At 41.3% G+C, this 22,683-nt stretch overlaps 1 protein-coding gene across 3 annotated transcripts; it reads right to left on the bottom strand.

The window, feature by feature from the left end:
* Window positions 1-113: 113 nt before the first annotated feature.
* Window positions 114-20,269, bottom strand: ankrd33ba (ankyrin repeat domain 33ba). Of its 3 annotated transcripts, XM_030079249.1 has the most exons (8): window positions 19,996-20,269; window positions 19,347-19,884; window positions 6,737-6,866; window positions 5,412-5,552; window positions 3,979-4,120; window positions 3,843-3,848; window positions 2,724-2,922; window positions 114-1,784 (listed from the first exon to the last, which is right to left on the bottom strand). In XM_030079249.1, the coding sequence occupies exons 2-8, from the start codon at window positions 19,782-19,784 to the stop codon at window positions 1,242-1,244; spliced, it is 1,599 nt and encodes a 532-aa protein (XP_029935109.1). In that variant the 5' UTR covers window positions 19,785-19,884; window positions 19,996-20,269; the 3' UTR covers window positions 114-1,241. The 3 variants fall into 3 exon arrangements, with proteins under 3 accessions (XP_029935109.1, XP_029935108.1, XP_029935110.1); XM_030079248.1 differs by having other exon boundaries at window positions 19,347-20,269; XM_030079250.1 differs by lacking the exon at window positions 3,843-3,848 and having other exon boundaries at window positions 19,347-20,269.
* Window positions 20,270-22,683: the final 2,414 nt, after the last annotated feature.

Genomic DNA, 22,683 nt, shown 5'->3' with positions numbered 1-22,683 from the left:
TATTAACTTTGGTTTACTTCCACACTACTAGGGTTATTGGAAATTGTAATGGTAAAGAAAAGAGGATCAGTATGTGGTTCATTTGCAAGCAAATCCAAAGTCAAAGTCAGGTGGTAACTTAAGATCTATTTATTTCTTTCACATCACCCATAACCTGTATTCTCCATGTACCCGTACGGCGTGCAAAGTCTCATAAACCTTAATGTCTTATCACTCACTGCATGATATCCTATCATTCATAAAACCAGTGTTAACATGGATTTCTAATGTAAACATTACTTTCTTCCCAAAAAAGTACAACTTTAAGTGTAACATCACCAGCAGTGTTTTACATTTTAGTATTGGTCTCAATAGTAAGACTAGAAAACATAGTTGTTTATATATCAGTATGTCAAAAAAAAGTCCTTATTGGATAAAAAATAAAACATTTGTCCCCAAAAAGCATTAAAATATCTAATATAAAATATAATGCAAAATACATTCATTAAATTCATGGGTTTTGTCATCAAAAAGCAAAACAAAATTAGCATCTAAGAAAAGAAAATATTGCTCTGTCAAATGACATTAGATATTATACAAAGCTTATTGTTTAGGTTTCTCAGTCAATATGACGTGCCCATTCATTTTCTCAATGGAACATTTTAAAGACTTTATTCCATAATATCTTTGATAAATTACTCCCCGCTTTTAGGCAGGAAGATGAATACATTTCTGTTGTGGGTAATAGATGAAATCATGTGGGTTGAAGTGTTTTGTGGTCCCATACAGTCTTAACACACTAGGAAAATACTGCTGGTACTGAGCACCCAGAGCGTAACAAAATAGAGAATTGGCCATCTTGCCTCCATTAAAAAGCAATAAATATGAAAAATAAGTTAGCTAGAAACATTTCAAGTATTGAATCCCCCCATCGTGCACTGTCCATGATCAGGACAGACGCTGAGCACCACCTGCTATCTTTCTCTGATGTCGCAGCTCCTCTTTGTCATTATGAAGAGGCCATTCTACATCCCTCCTCTTAACATTCACATTGATTCAACTGGATGCAAACTGAGCCAGGCAAAAGCAGCCTATCGTCTTCTTTCCATTTCAGTAACAGTTCTGATATTTCTAGGCTCACTCTGGCTCCATTAGTGCCTGATCTATCCAGCTTCATGACTGGCCCAGCATACGCCCACTTCCCTCTGTGTCTTCCTGCCCCTGTTACACCACTTCCTGATACTATGTCCCACAATGTGATGTTATTTTTTCCTCCCAGAAGCGAGGTGTCTCTTGGTTGCAGCCTCCAGCCTCCTCCTCTCAGCCTCCTCAGCTTTCCTCCGTTCCTCTTTCAGCTCCTTGTACCGCCACTTTGGGATCTGTAGCAGGTTCCCTCCGTCTTTAGCGCTGCTCTTCCTTCGCACCTTCTCCGGCTGATAGGTGGGCGCGGGGGCCTTGGACACCCTCACCTTTGGGATGGCCAGCCCTGGCCTGACGCTGGTCCTTCTCATCACATAGTGGATGGGTAGCAGGCTGGTTCTCCGCAGCTCCACGGCGCTGCTGTAGGCCACCAGGCTCAGGCTGGAGCCTCCTGGCTGGGAAAGCAAGTTCTGCTGCTGCAGGCTCATCCTGTGCTCCTCTGAGCCCTTGGTCACCGGCTCCACTCGAGAGCTCTGGAAGAGTTTGTGGTTGTTTTCGGCCCTGTCAGCGGTCTTGGAGCTGAGCTCCTTGGCAAGCTGCTGACGAATGATCTCGGGAACAGCGTAGCGCCGTTTACCCACACATGGAGGGCTCTCTGGACACACCTGAAAGCATCAGCACACGATAACATTATTATTACTATTAGCTCTGGAAGTTTAGTAATAGTTTACTAATATTATTAATAGTTTTAGTCGTAACAATAAATTAAATAGTCTGAGTCTGACTTTTGTTTGCAGTAATGATTCTTTTGCGTGAATACCTTGTTTAATAAAAGAAATAGCAATCAGTATTGCCATTATTAGTATTATGCAGGAATATCACTTCTACGACTACAACAATCAAAGCACACCGTGCCCTCACACTTTGTACCAGATCTCTAGTACTGGACTATTATCAGAGAAGTAAAGAAGTGATTTAAATGGACTAAAATGACATGAACATGATGAATTAAAGCAGATCAGTGTCATTTAAAACCACTTCTCTACTGTCAATGTCTTACCTCTAGTTACCTCTAGTCATTTTGTGATCGTTATTTATTCATTCATTTATTTATTTATTTTACATTTAATCATTTTCATGTAATACAGACGTCTCATGTCATTCCAAGCCACTGTCCCTGTTATGCAAAATGCCAAGTAAGCAGACACTGATGATACAATAAAATCTGTAAGGTGACATGTCTTTCAGGGATTATTTCCTGGCAGAGACTTCCATTTCTTCCTGTGGGAGTCAGGTGACTGTCGGCAAGCCAGGGCATAATGTAATAATGTGTGTATGGACATAAAAACGCTCAACACGGGCACAATGAAATAAAGATCACACCAAAACTTTGAAAAAAACAAACAAAAGCAAATTAATGTACAAAAATCAATCAATAAATGGCTTCTTTTGGTGGAATGGAAAGTAGCTCTGATATGTGCTCTGTTGCTGGGATCCTGCAGACACCACCAGCAATAAGATCATGAAGGGAGAAGATTGACACCAACCTAATAAATAAATAAATAAATAAAAAACAACACAAGAATTGTCCTGTCCAATCTCACCGTACGACATGCCATAGCAATAAAGGGGCTCCCCAGGGCGGTTGTCACAGAAACCATGTGGTCGATAGCACCGTCATCCTCGGGGTTGGTGACATTTGCGATGTTAAAGACGTTCCGCACGGTGTCCGACACACGCTTCAGGCAGCCGCGCGGCTCCTGCGCTTTGGCCACCAGGGACGCCAGCTGAGGCCACTCGAGACTGCAAGAGCAACGTCAGGTCGGGTATAAATGCACTGCATGGATGACTTTGAATGTTGTGGTTATCTTTTTGTTTTATTTTCAACATTAATACAAGCGGAGGGTTTTACATTTCACAGTCATGCAATATTTATAATGCCCTGACAGGCTATGTTTATGCTTTAATGCCATGTTGTTGTGCTGCTCAAGGCATGGCTGTAATTCTGTGTTATGCACTCAGGGTGTGTACATTGCAGCTTTACGATTAAGGTTGAAAACTTTTTCAGCTCAGATGACACAGGCAGAAGTAAATATGAAATTCAACTGATGTAACTTGAGATATTTTAACAGCCAAAGTAAATTATTTTTGTAAACTTGTATAGAGGACCATGTACTCAGATGTACAGAGTAATGACAGTTAGTGCAGACTCAGCAAACATTTTTAATAAGAATTAAACCACTTTAAGGGTTCACATGTCATATTGCTTTCATTTAGGGATAACAATAAAATTCTATTAAGCATTCAGCCTCAGATCTACTTACCAAACAGTTTAACTATGTATTTGTGGGTCTTAATTTCAGACCATTTTGAGTACTAACTCAGTATATAACTGACCATGAATTCTGGGTGGGGGGCAACATTTGCCGACTAGGACCCTGTGGGACATCCAAGATGTCAAGTAACCCAGAGAAACATTCTGGTTGAGTGTTTGAAGATGAGATACAAGACTATTAGTAGATAAGACTAAAATATGTTTGATGTCCCAACTTGAGACAAAACTAGTCCCTTGAGAGTCTCTTCTTTCAGCTTCTTTCCATTGCTCCCTTCTCCCACACAGATAAATCCATGGCCACTTGACAGTTGAAGCAGCCATATGCAGCGTATGCAGCAAAACATTTCCTTGCTCAAGCCGTCTGAAGTAAACAAAAGTTTTGTCTGACCTGTTTCTGAGATGTTGTGCATTGCAGGAAGGAAAGAAAACAAAAAGGAGGAGATCGACTGATAGGCCTCGCCCAAACAACTGATTCCATCATGGGAAATTCAGCATGTGTGACTAAGCTGTGTTTTTTTTTTTACCTGTATGCATCACAGATCTGATGGGGGCAAGGCCGGGACATGAGGCGGGACATCATCCAGGCAGTTTCATAACGGCCTGTAAATAAGGCCCACTCCCTTGGGGTCAGGTGACGCCCGAAGTCCCTCGCATTTAGATCAGCTCCTTTTGGAGAAAGATAGATGCACAAGATGTAATTAAAAGGGCACAGCAAAAGTCAAGTAGAGACAGGGAACCAGACAAAAGATAAGGATGTGGAAAACAAGGGAATGAGGAGTTACTCAAAAAGGGAAAAAGATTCAAAGTCAACAAAGGTTGCTAGAATGGTTGCTAGGAATTCATCTCAGTGAGCTCAGGACATCAGGCAGAACATCAAGTATTCATATATTTTCTCCATCATCACCAAATGCAGCAAAAAAATAATAATATCAGTCAGGCAGGAACAGCAAGTAGACTTATTTAAGGGCAAAACCACCACAAAAAAAAACAACCTGCACCAACACTGAGCAATTTTCCGACTTACTGTTAACTCTAAACACATCATTCCTATTACTTCAATTAGTTTATTAGTTGAACTGAGGTCTTGACACTGCAAACATTACTCTAAGGATTTGGAATCCCGTCTGTTCCTGGTTTCATAATATTCAGCTGTTCTTTGGCCCAAGGCTTATCATGAAAATCTGCTGCTATGTTCCTGATATGTGATATCACTCATTCCCTACGCAGCACACACTACAACAGAACAACAGCTACCTATCAACTCACTGCTCCACCGCAGGAAATTGGCATATTAGCGAATCTCTCAAAGAAGCAGCACCACTTTTTGCAGGTTGGAAATGTGTTAAATATGACAGCGCTGTTATAGTGTTAAATCCGGAAATGCTTGCGATGTAAATACCTGGAGTATCATTCATTCTGGAACACGGAGTAACACTGACATTTATAGATGACAGGATCCAAAGTTTTCAGATGAGAAATGTAGGTGTGGAAGAGGAAGAAAGATGTGGTGCTTTGGTCTGGAGTGCTTTTGGTCTAAATACCAAGTGAAAACATGACTTCCTTGGCCGAGATTGAAAGTAGCATCAATTAAACAACACTAGTGATTTGTAGAGCTCAGAATTAGACTTTGATCTTAGACTCTGAAGCTGAATCAGGACCAGAGCCTCTTGGTTTCATCACAACGGCAGTCCTAAGTCTCTGAAAAAAGCCAGAGTATTTGTGCCAGTGATGTGGACACTTTCACTAAATATAGAAAATATTAGGTGAATCTATCTGATATTGATTTCCAGCCCCTTTTGTGGAATCACCTCAGCTCTCTAACTCCTCTGCTCCTCTAGTTCTTCATTTCCTCCTTTGTGTCTTTGTACAGATTTAATGGGGGAGATCAAGAAAGTAAGCGCCTGGATTTACCTCTTTAGTGTATTTCATCAAAGTGTCTTCTACTTGCTTGCCTCACCTGCCATCATGAGCGAGCGCACACACTCTATGCGGCCCTGCATGGCTGCCTTCATCAGGGCGGTGAAGCCGTGGCAGTTCCTCTTCTCTACGTCCAGCGCCGAGTAGTAATTGAGCAGATAGTTGGTGATCGTTATGTGGCCTTGGAGAAGAGAAAAAGTGGTATGTTCAGAGTGCACAGCCTGCAATCATAATTATAATCATGTTGGAACTTGTATTTTTCTTTTTTCTTTTTTTTTCTTTTTCTTTTTTTTTTTTCGAATTCAGTTTAGTTTCCACAGTGGGTTTTGTCATTTCAGTTTCATTTTTATTAGTTTCAGTATCAGTTTTAGTTATTTTTAAAATTAAAATAAATCTAAATAAATACATTTATTATAATAAATCAACAAACATCAGCATCAACGCCCACTCATGTGTCAATAAATTGGGCCAAACTCACAAAGCCAAAAACTGAATACATTTTCTGTATGTTTTCATTGAGTTTTAGTTAGTTTTGTAAATGCACAATATTGTTTCAGTTTATTTTAGTTTTCATTTTTTTCTACAGTATAGCTTTTATTTTTTATTTCAGTTAACTAAAATGTTTTTCTCACACCTAATTTTAGTTTTTAGTTTAGTTTTAATTAACGATAATAACCTTAGTTGGAACTACATGCTCATCACTTCAACCAAGAAATCTCAGTCCTGGCCCAGATTATTTATAATAAATTCCAATTTTATTCATTCAACTCTCAGCTGCTTTTGAATTTTGTAGATAAAAAAGGTTGACAATAGTGTTTGTGTTTGTTCTTCATATCTGCTGTAGGAATATGAATTCATGCGGATGGTGTGCCACCCGATCAATCTGCATTGTTTCACACTCAAATATGTGATTGAACTAATGCAACTGTGGTTCATAAGAGTGAGTACACCTAAAAATGAGCAAAGATATGAAGAAAGGAAGAAAGGGGGCAAAGAGTGAAAGAACACACACAGAGAAGGGATGGACAGAGATAAAGAGAGGGAAAAGTGAAATCTGAGAGCAGAGATGCAGTACTGAAGGTTCTCCATTTGCCTTTACACAGACAATACCGGCTTTTTCCCCGAAGTGTGCACAGCTGCATGCATGTGCACCAGCATATGTTTTTTAATCGCATGCATGAATGGGGTATGTGTTCATCTGTGTTGATATGAGGGCCAAGCTGCGCGTGTGAGACGATTTGTATCCCTGCATGCCTGCATTCACACTGTGAATCAACTTGCATGTGTGTGTGTGTGTTGTGTGTGCATGAGTGTGTGTGTGTGCATGAGTGTGTGTGTGTGTGTGCAGGCGTGCGTGTGCCCTACCTGCCTGCGCAGCAGTGATGAGGGCGGTGTTACCCTCGCTGTCCTGCCAATTGACATCCAGATACGGACACTGGGACAGCGCTATGACGACGTCTACGAAACCTTGGTAACATGCCACCAACAGCCCTGTCTGAGAGAGAGAGAGAGAGAGAGAGAGAGAGAAAGAGAGAGAGCAGAGATGGATAAAAAAAGAAGAGAAGGGGGTCCTGAGTTAAGTGTCAGCAAAAAAATAAATAAAGAAATGCTGGGAAAAGCACTTGCTGATGGAGGTGAAGCAGGGCTGCACATTTAAAGTGCTGACAGATGGGAACTATCATGAAGAGAAATGCGATCAGGGGCAGTGTCACTAGAATCCCACAAGGCCAGGGGTCCTTTGTGAATCTTCCAAAACTAATATCAGCGAATAAATATGACATCTGTTGTGTTTTCACAGAGAACTGAACCGTCTTGAACTGGGTGGAAAAATAAGTCATCTCCACCTCTGATGTTCAGGGCTTTGGATTATGTCTTTGTGCGCCCGGGTGTGTCTGTGTGAGCATGGGTGCCCTTTTTATGAGTGTAGGTACGTGCAGCGCTTTTCCTCTGTGAATGCCGGTGTATGTGTGCTTGTGTTGTGAGGGGTTTTTAGAAGTGTGCGCCTGGAAACTCCTGTAAAAGTTGGGTACTTTCCGGAAGGCACGCACTTTATCAGCCAAAACAAACAAGTTTACCACTGCAGAGAGAAGAGAGGAGAAAGCTGTGGGGGGAGGAAGGTGAGAAAGGAGGGAAAGGAGAGGCAGAGGGAGGGAGGGAGCTGTGAGGGGAACTACAAGCTCCCAAACGACATTTTACAAATGGAGCCTGCTTCTGAATTTTTTTCAGATTTCTCTCTCAGAAAAAAATATACATGGGAATCTTGGACAGTCTTGCCCTTTATCGTTTCCTCCTTTTTGACAGTCTGCAAAACAATAACACGTGGATGCACAAAGGCTGCTGTATTCTAACTGAGATCATCAATAGCTCATAGTCATACATTAAAAAAGTCAGAAAATATGTAAATCCAGACTCATTCTCCAAACACTAATCACAAGCTGACAAATTTAAAAACCGTTACTTAGAGATCTATTTTAACCCACTCTATCATTCTTATCATTCTATTTTGGCCCAAATAGCCTGGAAAAGGCATACAGCCCTAAACTCACTGTGGCATACAAATATAGACTTTTGTCACTTGAAAAACTTTTTTATTATTATTATTATTTTTATATGAACCATATATTAAAAAATGTAAAGCTATTTCTTTTACACATTCCATTCTAAAGAGCTCATTTTTGATATGCTCGACAGCTCTTTAACTCTTCAGTGCTCCTGAACTCTTGCTTCTTCCCTTTTTTACGTGCATTCAACTGTTTTTTGTTTTTTGTTTGTTTGTTTGTCTGTCTGTTTGTTTGTTTTTATTACACTACATGTTCATGTCAGTGTATGTCCACTCTGTCCTGGTGTGGCCACCACGGTAGACAATAAAGTGGTATTTCATGTCATTTCATTAGTTAAGTGGACATTGTTTGGACAATCACATTAAAACAGTTTTGTGAGGGTGTCACAGTTAGGATACCTATGAAATCAAGTGAATAAGCCATAAGGTACTTAACATTTGTGTGTGTGTGTTTTTTTTTCTTTAGCTATGAGCCAGATTTTTACCACAAGGAATTAAGTTAGGTGAATTAAGTTAGTTAACACAGTGATGGTGTTAACATAAGTGGGTACAGTTTGTTCCATATTTGATTCTCTGTGAGCTGTTGTAATTTGTGAGCCTGCCTCTCTGACATGATATGTTCTCTTCATAACAGAGCTCATAAACTCTTCTGTTTGACACTGTGCTCCTTCAAGCACAATGAGTTTTTTATAGTCTTGGCCTCAGCGCACATTGTGTTACTCCAGTATATTATTCTTCTAAAACTTGGTCTGTTGTCAGTCGTTCTGCTTCACTGGAATGAATAAATAAAATAATGACTAAAGTAGCAGAGAGGATGCCTCAAGGTTTTAAGAAGTTTACAAAGTTTGTGCCAACCACCTCCATTATCTACCTCCCACACAAACACACACACAGGCATGCACACACATTTAATATATACTGACAGTGTGCATGCAAGGAGAAGGTTGCATCCATGCATGAATGCTCACAGTTATAAACAATATCATCATTCATGAACACACAAGTTGCAGAACCTGATGAAAAACGTCCGCATCTCACTAAGCAAGTTTCAGCCACGCAATTCCTGACAGGAAGCGAAACATTTGCACTGCACAGCAGCTGGATGTTGTTGTTGGTTTTAACTAGGATCACTGCTACGCCAGCATCAGCTAAGAAGCGAGATGGAAAGCTGGAAATTTGCATAACACGTAAATTAGATTTGTTGAATTTCAGCAGAACTGAAACTGCCTCTGCATCAGCTAATGCTAAAATGTGAACCTCAGTGAGTTTACAAATGGTCAAGGCGCCCTCTGTTGAAACACTAGCCCTCCACCGACACTGAACCTAAAGCAAGTTAAAGATGCAGTATGCTAAATTACTGAGGGTTGATTCTCTGACAAAAAACATGGAATAATTTGATGGCTGAATCTGTGCTGCTCTCATCGTTGGAGTGACACAAAAAGAAAAGATTTTGTGCTTATGCCACATTTTTTGTCAGTTGGGTCTAAAGGATCCTCACTTCAATCAAAACTTGGTCATTTTGCATCATGCACCTTGTATTGTATTATTGGACTCAATTTGTCTAGATGTTTACAAGATCACTTGCTAAGGTTAAACAAAACATAAGATGGTCTTATCAGTCCCAGCTAAAGCTTTTATTTGTGCTAATTTTATCAAACTGAATGAACTGTCTCAACTGTAGAGAGGACCCTTTTGGTTGGTCTGGGTGTCTGAGAGTCAAGGCCCTACATCATTTACAGGAAATGGTGGCTTCCCCTGCCAGATAAACACACCTGGGTTTAGGCTGTGGCTAAAAACACGTCAGTTTGCCAAGCAGAGGAACATGTTGTCATATTGATGTTGTCAGGCGTGAGAGGTTTAAGGGGAGGAGGCGGAGAAGGGTCTGGGGCATGACCTGTGGATCCGTTGGAATAAGTTCACTAACCTTGGCAGTGGTCCACATATCTCTGTCTGGTTGGGCACATGCACACACACACACACACATGCACACACTCTTTCTAACACACATGCACGCACACAAGCTGCTGGCAACCTTCCAGCCTTACTGTGATGTACTTTAGCAACATGCCCTGCAGCATGTCTGGAGCAATCTCCCTCGTCAGACAATGTCCTATTTTCTCTGTGAACAACTTTACATACACACACATGCAAGCACAAACTTTTCTATCTGTTCTCCCACACTCTCCTCTCTCTATCATACACAGAGATATTTTTTCACATCTATTATCTGGGCGCTGTGGCTCTGATCCTTGAACTCCTCACTCCATCACTGCTGGTGATGTTGGTAATCAAATTAATTAATTGGTGCTGGGAGCAACAGCTAAATGCCCAAAATCGGGGGAAAAAGCAGCAACACACACGCACCCCGTGGCATGCATGTGCATAGACACAAAGAATGGCCAAAAAGGCAGTTGTATACAACAGAATATTAGCCACCTATCGACTGAGTCCAAGGCTAAAAGGATAAAAATAACAGGAGTTCCTGGCAGTGCAACAACACTAAAACAATCAAGAGAGCTACTTCCAGGGATGAAGTCAATGTGTGTGTGTGTGTGTGTGTGTGTGAGAGAGAGAGAGAGGGAGAGAGAGAGAGAGAGAGAGAGAGAGAGAGAGAGAGAGAGCGAGAGAGAGAGAGAGAGAGAGAGAGAGAGAGAGAGAGAGAGAGAGAGAGAGAGAGAGAGAGAGTTACAGAACAGAACAGAGTCTGTAAACAACAGAGACACACACACACACACGACCTCACCAACAGTTTTCGGGGGGATTATGTGTTTTGTATGTAGGCCAAATGAAGATGCAGACCAGGGCAGTTTTAAAGCTTTAATTATTTTATGCTGACAGACATAGACATATGTCCTCCCTGACCGTAATCTGTTCTGTCCTGTTACAGTGGATTTCAGCTGCCCTCACAAAATGCTCTGAGGTTTTCACCCCACAAGTTGAAGAAAGCAGATTTCAAATTTGCCTTTCATGGAAGTGCATTTTTCGTCTCTCTGCATTCTCTTTCATAATACATCCTGAATAGCACGCAAAGCATGTGGGATGTACTGTGTTTGACCCCAACCCAAACTGCCCTGTGGTGTGTCAGGTTATTTTTCAGTGCAGATGGCCTGATCTAATAATGCCTCTTTATACTGTGCATGTGGAAACACACTCACTTGATATAAGCTTAAATCCAAGAGATACAAATGTTTAAATTTTATTTACACATTTTTTTCTGAAAGGTGTTGTACAGTAAGTGTGAAAATCTCATATGGTCAACTGGTCCCTAATTGAAATTACAGAATTCCTAAAAATGATTGAAATTATTGAGTTGAATTTATAGGATTCCTAAATTGCTTGTACGATGAGGCTCTTACCAGTTTGACTTTGGTTCAGCTGAAGGTCAGTGGGTTCTGATGCATATTCATTTGCTGTATAAATACACACACACACACACACACCTGACATCTGGTCGGCTTATTATTTGGCCCTAAACACGCAAACATGCACACACGCACACGCACACACACACACACACACACACACACACACACACACACACACACACACACACACACACACACACACACACACACACACTAAGTAATCTAGGGGATATCCAGAGCCTGAAATAGAAAGGCTAAGCCTTATCAGTCACCCCCTGAGAGAGGGAGAGAGAGAGGGTGTGTGTGTGTGTGTGTGTATGTGTGTGTGTGCAAAGATAGAGGTGAAGTGATAGATCCAGTCGCTGAATGAGAAATAAAATGACAGTTATTGATCTGTCCACCTTTTTTAATGTTCTTTTATTTGATGCTCTTGAGTGTGATTAAAGTTCTGGCCAAATGAGAGGCACAGTCTGTCACTCAGGTAGTTGTCGTTGTTGGGCTGAAGGCCGGCTGCTATTCCCCTTTTCCTAAATTCTACACATTTGCTCTAAACATGTACAGCACAATATTGTTGGCCTTAAATGATGGCAGCCATGCTAACATGTACATATTTGTCAATTGTCAGTGCAAAACTATGTGGAACCGTGAGAATTAACAATCGCTACCCTACAGTAATGCATCATGAACAAGTTAGCTGTACTGCCACATCACTATTTTCAAGCATCTCAAAGTTAGAAACCATGATGATGAACTGGTTGATTTTATTTGAAAATGAAAAGAGAACAGTAGACATTACACAAAGTGCAATGGAAATGCTGGGACTTGGAGCACAAGAGAGGGAGCCCGCAACATCAATGCTCAATTTTCAGTCTCGATATCAGGTATAATAATGGATGCAACTGATCTTAAAGTCATTTCATTAGCTTTGTCCCAGTTACTCTGTGATGCAGGTCCACTGAGCTGATTGCAGCCCGTGATCTTCCTCATCCCACTGCTGCTGACAAAGTTGGTAAATCATATTTCATTGATAGAGAAATGGATAAACTCGAACTTGAGCTGGGCCTATCTGTCAGGAGGGTGAGGCTGCTGGCCCATCCCGTCTGCCTATTCATGTCTGTATGTAAAACGCAATATTTTAGGAGCCACTGATAGGATTTTTATGAAATGTTGGGAAATGAAGTATCTCATTGCCCCAATCTGGCTTTTTTTTTTTTTTTTTTTTTAATTACATTGATTGGCCCCTGAGCGATGCTAGAGTGTTTGCTTACTTGTCCAATTTTGCCAAAAACTTGGGGGGATGATGCACCTCACAATTGTGTTTTCACATTTTCAAAATTACACTAACCAGCTAAAGGGGGCATTACAATGTTTGTTCACTAATTCATGTGTCACATGGCAACTATCTCAGATGCCACTGATCATCTTTTTGGCTAAACCTGAAATGATCCATCGCACCACTGAATTCCAGCATTCAATCCTAGCCTAGATGAACATCTAATGTGCATTTTCAAAGCACATTATCAAAATGCCAGGAGAATTCTTAAAGAGTTTCTCCATCAAAGTGAGTAATATTTACTTGACTATCATAAAGAATAAGATAAGATGTCTGAGTCTGAAAGAAATGGAAAAAAAAAACTGCTAAAAGACATTCAAGAATAACACAATGAAACTCTATATCCATTGTGGCCCTTATTGATGGTGGCTGAGTGCAGGCTGATAAAAAGCATCTAATATGGAATACCTCGGCCCACAACATAATCAAATAACAAGCACCCAGGTCATCGTTGTGGGTTGGATTTCCCAATAATGTCCAGTGCTGTGTTTCCACCTTAGACTGACCACAACGCTGGTTCCCCTCAAGATTCTACAACTCCATTTCTAACTCGACGATTTACCAGATCTACTGAAAATGCATGTCCTGTTAAACAATTATTGTCCTATTTAACAATTTGTAGAAACACGCTTGGGATGTGATGCTCAGATCAGAGTCATGCAGAAACCTTGTATCACTGCATCCCGTATGAGCAAAGCACAGAATGTCTCATTTGTTTACATTGTACAGTATGCCTCTTTATTCAAGGACAAGCATGCATACACACACGCAAACACACTCCAGGCTGTGTTTCTAATACACACACTAAGCTATGTTTCTGTCAATAGCCTTCCTGCTGGCCTATAGGCCTGTCTGTCTGTCTGCAGTTCTATATTCGCATGGCTGTATCAAATCAGATCTGTATGACTGTCTGTTTGATTTTTCCACCTCTCTGTACTTTCTAGCAGCAGCAGCAGCATCCTTGCTACCATCTGCCTTGCTAAATGTCTGCCTCTCTCAGTCAGTTTAACATGCCTCTCAGTCTAGAGGTCCATCTGTCTGTTGGCCAGTCATTCTGTCTGTCTGACAGTCTGTGGGTCGACTTGGTTGCCTGCTGCCTCAGCTGGTGTTGCTGCAACATATTGTATTTGTCTCGATCAGTGGCCTGAGCCCACCTTGTCATTCTGCTCTGAGAGAGAGAGAGAGTGAGAGAAAGACAGAGTGTGTGAGAGAGAGATAGAGGGTGAGAGAGAGAGAGAGAGAGAGAGAGAGAGAGAGAGAGAAAGAGAGGGATGAGGTAACAGAGTTAGGAACAGGATGGCCTCATTTGAGTTGATTGGATTCTGTGTGTGTGTGTGTGTGTGTGTGTGTGTGCATCTGTGTTATATTGAGTTTTCATGTGAGCATGACAGACAGCATATCCACTTCACTTAGACAGTGGTATACACACACACACACCCTCCCAAACAGGGTAAAGTCAGAGGTTCCTGACGATACCAGTATTAGTATAAAAGATAACATCAAAAACTGTGGCAAATGCATTTCCAAAAAGTCAAACTTACAGGGGTGGAGATGAACTGATCGATGTTCCCACTTTGATGATTTTACAACATATAGTGATGTCAGCAGTTTCTCAAACTCCATTACGCCAGCTGTCACAGTGTCAACAATGAGAACACATAGATTGTCACAGTGATGTCACTTACAAATATGATGTTGTCATATGTTGAGAAAACTGGATGTACGGTTTTGTACATAGCCCCCATGGTGGTTTCTTGCTAAATGAAGCATTTTATCTGTGTTTAGCTGAAACATGCTCGGTGTCACCCTTTGCTTCTGAGGCTACAGGACATTAACTCTGTTTATATGAACACTGTGAAGCCTGTCCTGGCTCCTTGTGTGATCAGTTGTGAGCACAACATTTTGTGGCTCTTTGTACCAATCACAGATCTTTTTTTTTTTTTTTTTTTTTTTACCTATGATAAAAAGGAACAGGGTTTTTAGATCATGTAAGCAGATGACGCTGCTTTTTAAATATACTGAAGATTAATAATACATAATCTGCCTATAGTGTGTTAATGAATCTATAAAAAATATTTTACTAACAAATAATGTGTTGGCGTTGCATCAGCGTTATTAGCAGAGATGATCTTTGTTGTTAGTCTTGTGGTGGCTTATGGTATACGTTTAGTCTCCAGTGCACTAATTTCACTATGTTAAAAAGAGTGATCATGGTCAGTAGGTTAACATTACTAAGGTTGTGAATCCCCCTTTCCACATCAGTGGTAAACAGCACTTATGCTATAGTGCGTAGTCTTTTTGAACAGCTTCAAAACTGATCAAAATCCACTTAAGCTAGTGTAGAGATTAATAAGAAAGCAACCGTCAAAAGTGACAAGTCACTAGTGCTTTAGATCTATTGATTTTTGCATTGGACTAGAAATGGGATAGATCACTTTAAAGGTCTATTCCAGTGAAGTTTCAACACATAATGCACTTAGAAATTAAGATAATTTTGATCTGACCACAGTTAATATTTTTCAAAGGTTGTGTTGATACTGAAAGGTAGATTTAGGCTACATGAAGATTCAAAAGAGGACTGTAAATCACGATGGACAAATTACAGTAATGGCAAAAGTTATCAGCTTCACCTTAAGCCACTAATCTTTATGCCTAAAAAAATACATTTTGTGAGATAAGCCTGCCCAGAAGCCCACAAAATCAACCTTGAGTCACAGGAATTTGTCATTTGAAAATGTGGGCTTTGAACACAACTGCTTCTAGTTTCCTGCTCATCAGCAGGGTCATCAGGTTGTTTTTAACCGTTTGTTCTGCACTGATAAACACCCATTTTCCATCTGAAATCTTTGTTCTTCTGTATTTCCTGTTATATATCAAACAGCATTTGTGTTACAACTGTTGCTTCAGGCTGACTGGCTTCTTTTCCTCTGCGTGTCTGCACCTTAGTCTGAACTCTGACGCAGATATTATATCTATATGAGGGATCACTGATGTTTACCTAACTTTCTCTAATGCAACCTGTTCCTGGGCCACACTGATGTGATGTGATGAAGCGTTGACTATAAATCATAAAACAGAGTCTTGTGGAGACTTAGAGACAGCTGCTGTTTGTTTTCACAATTTATCACAGCACTCACTTGTTTGACCCACACACAGGATGTTGAGTATGTACTGTGATAGTTTTTTCCCCCCTGATTTATAGAAATCGTAGAGCAGCTGATTCAAATGAAGGGTTCATTTCCAGTGCTTTAGATCAATTTGGATGAAGAGGGTGAAACTCTGTTAAACCTACATTTCTATACACTGAGTATAAATTTAGCCCCAACCTCTAATCCTCTTGCTCTCCTGGGTCATGATGAGGTTACAGCATTTAACTTCTCCCTATAAACTGTACATGACAGGAAGGGGCAGTGGTGTACATATGACCGAATCCATCCACATTGTCAAGCTGTATGTTTACATGAGGATGTTGACATCTGTGTCAGGATGTTGAACTCACACACACGCACACGCTGATGAGTGTAACAGATTCATATGAACACGTGTTTCCAATCTGTGTGCTCTCTCTCATCTAATCTCTCTCGGGGTGCATGCACACACAGCATCACATCCTTCCCCGGGGTCACACAGCATAAATGTGGATGGTGAATGCACTATGCACAAGCACACATCCTGCTTGTAAAGTGTTGACTGGCAAACACGCAACTCAGCAAACCTATTCTCCTCTGTCTTGGTAAGCTCACTAAGCCACTCACTTACACCCCCCACACAGACAGGGGCATGTGTTTTGTGGTACACTATTTAATCCCACTGTCCTCAGGCACCTTTACCCTTACTCTGTTTGGGACAGTGTGTGTGTGTGTGTCATTCTCTTTCATGTCATGCTCACACGAAAACTTAATAAAAGACAAACACTCACACATGCACACTCAGAATAGGTGTGCTGCTAATAAATGTCCAAGAGAAGAGAAGAGAAGAGAAGAGAAGAGAAGGGAAGAGAAGAGAAGAGGGTTAGGTATTCGGTAGGAGTTCTGGCATGCCGGTGATGTAATTTCTCCTCTTCCTTCCCATTACTTCATCACTGATAACAGATACTTTTCTGAGAAAGAGGGAGAGAGAGGGGCAGTTTTGTGGTTAGAGAAGCGCCCTTTCCCCAAACAACTATAATAAAGATGCCTTTGATCAAGACACCTAACCCTCAACTGTTCCAAAGGAGCTTCTAATTTCACTGGTGAAGATATGAGACTAGAGGTAAAAAAAAAAAAAACATGAACCTTCCACAAATGGACTGAGACACCGTGATCCACGTTAATAGAGAGATGGCGCCAGCTTAGCTTAGTGTTGTTCATTGCCAGCTTATTCAATTACTATTAGCTAAATGTCCAAATGAATGAGGTCTAGCTTTCAATTATTATGGATGCAGCTCTTCGCCCTGGGCTGCACTTCTTTGGCAGGGGAGAAATGATCCGCAAGGGTAGATACTGTGGAAACACTTGGGAATGCAATGCCAATAGAAATTCAGATCAGAGCTCTTGCTATTGGCCAGTGACTGATTTGATAAATAACTTTTACTGAACAAAACCCATTTAGACTAATAGTTTGAGGTCATGGACATAAAGGACTGAAATATAATTAGTTTTTTCTTTGTATCAAAGCAAAGATCAAAGTGGTTCCCTTTCTTATTTCTAATGAATTACATACGGCTGCTGATATCAGGACAATGCTCTAATACAAATTCACTACCTATCCTGATAAGTGCTGCCGTATCTGGAATTTCTGTTTTCAAAATACTCGTCAGTCATCAACCAACTGTTCAAACTGCTCTCGGCTGTATACTTATACACTAATACTGTACCATCATCTTAAGCACAGCGGTTAACATGTTTACCCACTGACTCTCATAGCCAAATTCATTCAACAGTAGGAAAATGCATGCGCGCACACACACACAAATATACTCAGGGGACCGTGTGTTTTGCTGACTGTAAGAGACTTCAGTGTTTTTCACAACGTAATTAAGCGCTCGAGGTTGCTCTCTCTAGACTCATAAACTGACGTCTGGCTACTCACTCACACACACACACACACACACATACAAACACATGCATAAACATAGATGTATGTGTACAAGATGGGGAGTGAAACGTGAAAAAGGATTCAACACAAAATTGGAGATTATTATAAAACTATACTGAATTAAGTGTTTCTTGGATTAAATCACATGGGAAGGGAGTTTAAAGTGAACCATTTTCAAGCCCATTTGCATCACAGTCAAACTTAGAATACTTTATTAAACTTGTAAACTGAAGAAAAAACCCACTGTCTTCAAAAGTGATACACCTCCGAGCAACCTCCTTCTTCTACCTGAACCATAATGTTAGAATGAAGAGGTATAATTGGTGCAATTAAGACAGTTGTAGAAACATTGTTGTAGCGGCTTTGACTCTCACCGAGGTGAGCCATGCATTCAAACGCTGTAAATCACAATGTCTTCCATGACATAAAGGTATTAAACAGAGATCAGCCCAAAGCCTGGAAAGCATTAAGCCACCACAATGAGCTCAGGCTCATTCACTTCAATACCTACTCAATCTGAGCTGCATTCTCTGGCAAAGAGTGGCAGGATACTAATGGAGGCTCCCCAGTCGTTGAAAGACTGCTTATTCAATATCTGAGACCCTCTGTAAACAAAATGTCCCTGATCAAGGCCACTTAAAGATAAGCAATCTTCATATTTACTCAGCCTCATGTCAGCTGATACACCAGTATGTTTACATTACACATGGTGACATAGCCACTCGCTTTTCAACAACTTGTTGACATGATCAAACCGGTTTTAATACAACCGCGTGAGTGCTTGTTAAAACAGGACACACTTGGTGCAATATCCTGTTCAATATCCTGAAGAACTTTATCCTTTCCTATAGAAAGACTGTCACATTTAGGAAAATATAAAGTAATGTGGGAATCTCCATCATTCTGGATGACCACGACTGGTCCAGATAGGCTATTAATAAAAGTGTAATATCAGCTCCATAGATGCGTACAACAACTATATTTGCAATTTGTACCAATACTGTTACTTCCATGAATTACATTTTCTTAAGACTGGTTTGACCAGTCCTAACACAGAAGGACATTACAATGCTTTCATTAAGTGTGTTTTTGTACTCTCTCTCTCTCTCTCTCTCTCTCTCTCTCTCTCTCTTTCTCTCTCTCTCTCTCTCTCTCTCTCTGTGTGTGTGTGTGTGTGTGTGTGTGAGAGAGAGAGAGAGAAAGAGAGAGAGAGAGATACAGACAGAGAGAGAGAGAGAGAAAAAGGACCCGGGGTGGGGTGGACCAAGTGATCCACCATTTGGGATCACTTGCTCTTGGGACTTTTTTGGGACTTTTATCATGTAAATAGTCCCTACAATAATAATAGTTAGTCATACGGTGAGCGGGAATCACCTGTCATTCCAGTAGGCTACTCATCTGTTAGCAACTATTATGACTACTGTTAAAATGCTATAGTGCTAAGGCAAATTTAGTATGTATTTAAACCTATTTCTTGCACATTTGTATTCTTTTCTACCACCGTCGTTTTCTGAAATGCAAATGCATTAGTCCAGCTCTCAAGTCAAGGCTGCGCACAGTGAAAAGTAAACTTGGTGGAAAACTTTTATCAGAGTGTGTGCTACTCTGAAGTTAGTCTCAGTCTCGCCCATATATACATACCCTGTTATTCCTGTCGGCCTCCTCGACGTCCTCCGCTCTCACCCCCTGCCGTATCATGATCCGGACGATGGTCGCGTTGTTGGTGCAGCACGCCTGGAAAAAGGACAGGGGCTCCGGGCTGTCCGGGGACAGGCTGCGCTCCGAGTCCGCGAACACATCATCCGGCGGGTAGAAGGAGTCGTCGGACGCGATGCTCCGCGTATCATCCAAATCCTCGAAATCAACTTCCTCGAACTCATCATCATCCTCGTCCTCCTCCTCATCATCATCATCCTCGTCCTCGCAGGAGCCCAGGTAGTCGTCGTCAGAGGTGGACGGCGGCTGCTCTGTTATAACCGGGTGGACCTGGCCGATGCTACCCCCGGCTTTCTGCTGCTGGATCTTGACTCGGACCAACGAGGAGCCTCCTCCATCCCTGTCGTCCGTGATCAGCACCATCTAACCCCCGGGCCTAGGGCACTGTCCTCGGGGGGAGAGAGGAACCTGGGACGGGGGACGTGGGCATGGGACTCCGCGGGCTGTGTGGCCAGGACCACCGCTGAATCGCGCCAAATAAAAAAGGACAGTTAAAACCGGGAGCCTAAATAAATCCCTATCATATCTCCCAACTGAGCCTGTATTTGAGAAGTTATAATCGGCATATACGAACTGTGCGACCGGCGCCAGCATCACCCATCAGTTGAAAGTTGGTGAGTCAAGCCCATCCGAGCTAAAAACGTCCCGTGAAGTGAGGCTGTAGAGTGAAATTTTCTCTTTCGTTGTAACGCCAAAGTGAAAACGAAACGCGGGTTACAATTCCCGTAATCCCACTTTAGCACAGATTGATCGAAATGCCTCTAGGGTTCTTGATAATAAAGTGAAGCTACAGTGGAAAGGAAAAGTGCGGTCCGCACACACACACACACACACACCCACGCACGGCCGTCCCATGCAAGGCGGAGAGACAGCAGTTTGTTAAACTGCCTAGTCGCCTAATCCGATTAGATGGGACTCCTCTCTCTCTCTCTCTCTCTCTCTCTCTCTCTCTCTCTCTCTCTCTCTCTCTCTCTCTCTCATAAGAGATTAATTCTACTCTCTGGCAATGTTGGGCACGACCCTAATGAAAAATCATTATAGTATTCCTACAATATTCCTATAGCGAATTATGCCTGAGACTCTAAATGCCACTTTTATTGCCTCAGTACCATTTTTATTGTGATTTTATCACAGTTAATGGCATTATATCACCTACTATGCTAATATAGCCTAATGTCCATTTAATATTCCAAAAAGCGATTTACATAAATATTATAGCCCTATTTTTTATTATAACCTGTCTTTCAAAGATTCATTCAAGGATCCGCTTACTATACAGTATATTACTTTTTTCCTATAAGGAGAACGGGAATCAGATTGTCAGATGGGAAAAGCCTTTGGCTGGTAACAAATGCCATTGCCAGACCCAAATACTTATCACACCCTTGTCCAAAATACCTAATGCAGTCGTATAATACATTTTACTAGAATACTGTGCCATACCATAAAGTATTCTATAAAGTCACTACAGAGTACTACAGGCACACCATATGTCCCTATAGGAATATTTTAGGGATATTATAGTGTTTAATCTCTGCCAAGACCTATGTGTTTTTGATAGGAAATGTGGTTATGCAATATTCAAAACAAAACCAAGTTCCCCTCCTCCTCTCTTTTTAAAATTCCCCTATGTGCATGACTTTGCTGCTTATATCTGACTCATGAAAACTCACACTGGGAAATTCAGCAGTAAAGTGATGGCCTATGGTGAGTCAGCCATTTGATTTGAATATTTATAGGGCATCATTTCACAGCAAATCCATAGAGGCATCCTAACTTGCAGGCTAATAAGGCAGATTAGGTGTAAATTAAGCGATTAGCATAATTGAAATGATTGTGGTGGCAGAGATGTGAGATTTTCCACCAATGTGTTAAGTGCAAGAGGTTTATGAAATCATTCTTTTTACACATGGCCTCAGTATGTGCTGTTCACCCAGAGTAACGCTGCTCAGCCAGCACAAATTCTCTCTCCGTCTCAGTATCTCTCCTCCTCACTGTCTTGGAAAACAGCCAGTGGCCTATGGTCATAATAAACATAGATTCTCCCTCATTATTTGACAGTGAACCGTGGAAAGAGAGAGATGTGGTGGTTTTGTGTGTGTCTGTTTTAAGAGGTGGGCATATGATGCAGACTGAGATATCAAGCTATTAATGCTACAATTATGTGCCCATGTCCACCAAGCCAAGAGAGGGCCCTCACAAGTGTAGCATTTGGTGACTTGCTCTCTGATTCACATGTGAGTGAGGTCCCCATCTGTATGATGACAATAAATGCGTGTAGCAAGGCAGGGCGATATAGATAAAACATGCTGGCATGGAGCACACTTGTCATATGCCTGTATATTCACATCCAAAACATTTATTTTTCTAGATTTTTATCACCCTGACTTGAATATATTTATAGTGGCTTTCACATATTTGGCTGTCCCCACTATCCACAGCCTGTAAAATAGTAAGAATAACATTGTACTGCTCTCAGGTTGTAAAGTGGGAGAGGAAAGGATGGTGGTTGGCTGTAGCCGGATGGCCCATGTCTGTCTATTCTGAAATAGGGCAAAATATATGGCCTCTGGGGGCTTTAGTTCATTTTTTGTAACACTTTCTCTGGCAGTCTTCAATACTTGTGAACTACAATGTGCAGCTCCTTGCATGAATAGGACAGAGCCCGTCTTACTGAGATGACCCTGTTGCTTTCATTAATTAATAATATCAAATGGCTGACATCATCTGCTGTGGAAAAAGCCAAGTGAACAACAATCCCAGTGTGTATCCATTATTATACCTTCATCTACCCCCCAGTGTTCAGCTCTGCTCCCCTGTGGCAGCTCCATCTCTATGGCATCAGTCTGCAGCTGTGTTGGTGCCACCAGTCAGTTTGCACTTAAGCAGCTATTTCTCTATGAAAGCGTTTATTTTATAGGCAAGACACAGGCAAAAATCACCAGAGACAATGCTGGTCAGAATAAGTCCATTTTTCATAGGGTTAGACATAAGGCCTCTGATGGGGTTAAAGTTTAAGTTAGGATGAAGGTTCTAGTCAGTTTTTTAATTCGAAAGTTATGTCTTGTTCCAGCTTCACAGTCTGGTCAAATAAACAATGTCTCAGCCGTTCCAGTCCTGCTTGATAAAAATGTTCAGCGGGATAACGTTGCCAGGCAACAAATTGCAGCCAGTAAGAAGGAATTTGGCTAATACAGCTTAGCAATAAACCGGAGTTTCAAGAAGTAAAAATTGAATCACTGCAAGCCATTAAAATTCCAGA

Source organism: Myripristis murdjan, chromosome 20, assembly GCF_902150065.1.
Source record: "Myripristis murdjan chromosome 20, fMyrMur1.1, whole genome shotgun sequence".
In the NCBI taxonomy this organism is placed as follows: domain Eukaryota; kingdom Metazoa; phylum Chordata; class Actinopteri; order Holocentriformes; family Holocentridae; genus Myripristis; species Myripristis murdjan.
This window is presented reverse-complemented; position numbering and strand designations above follow the sequence as displayed.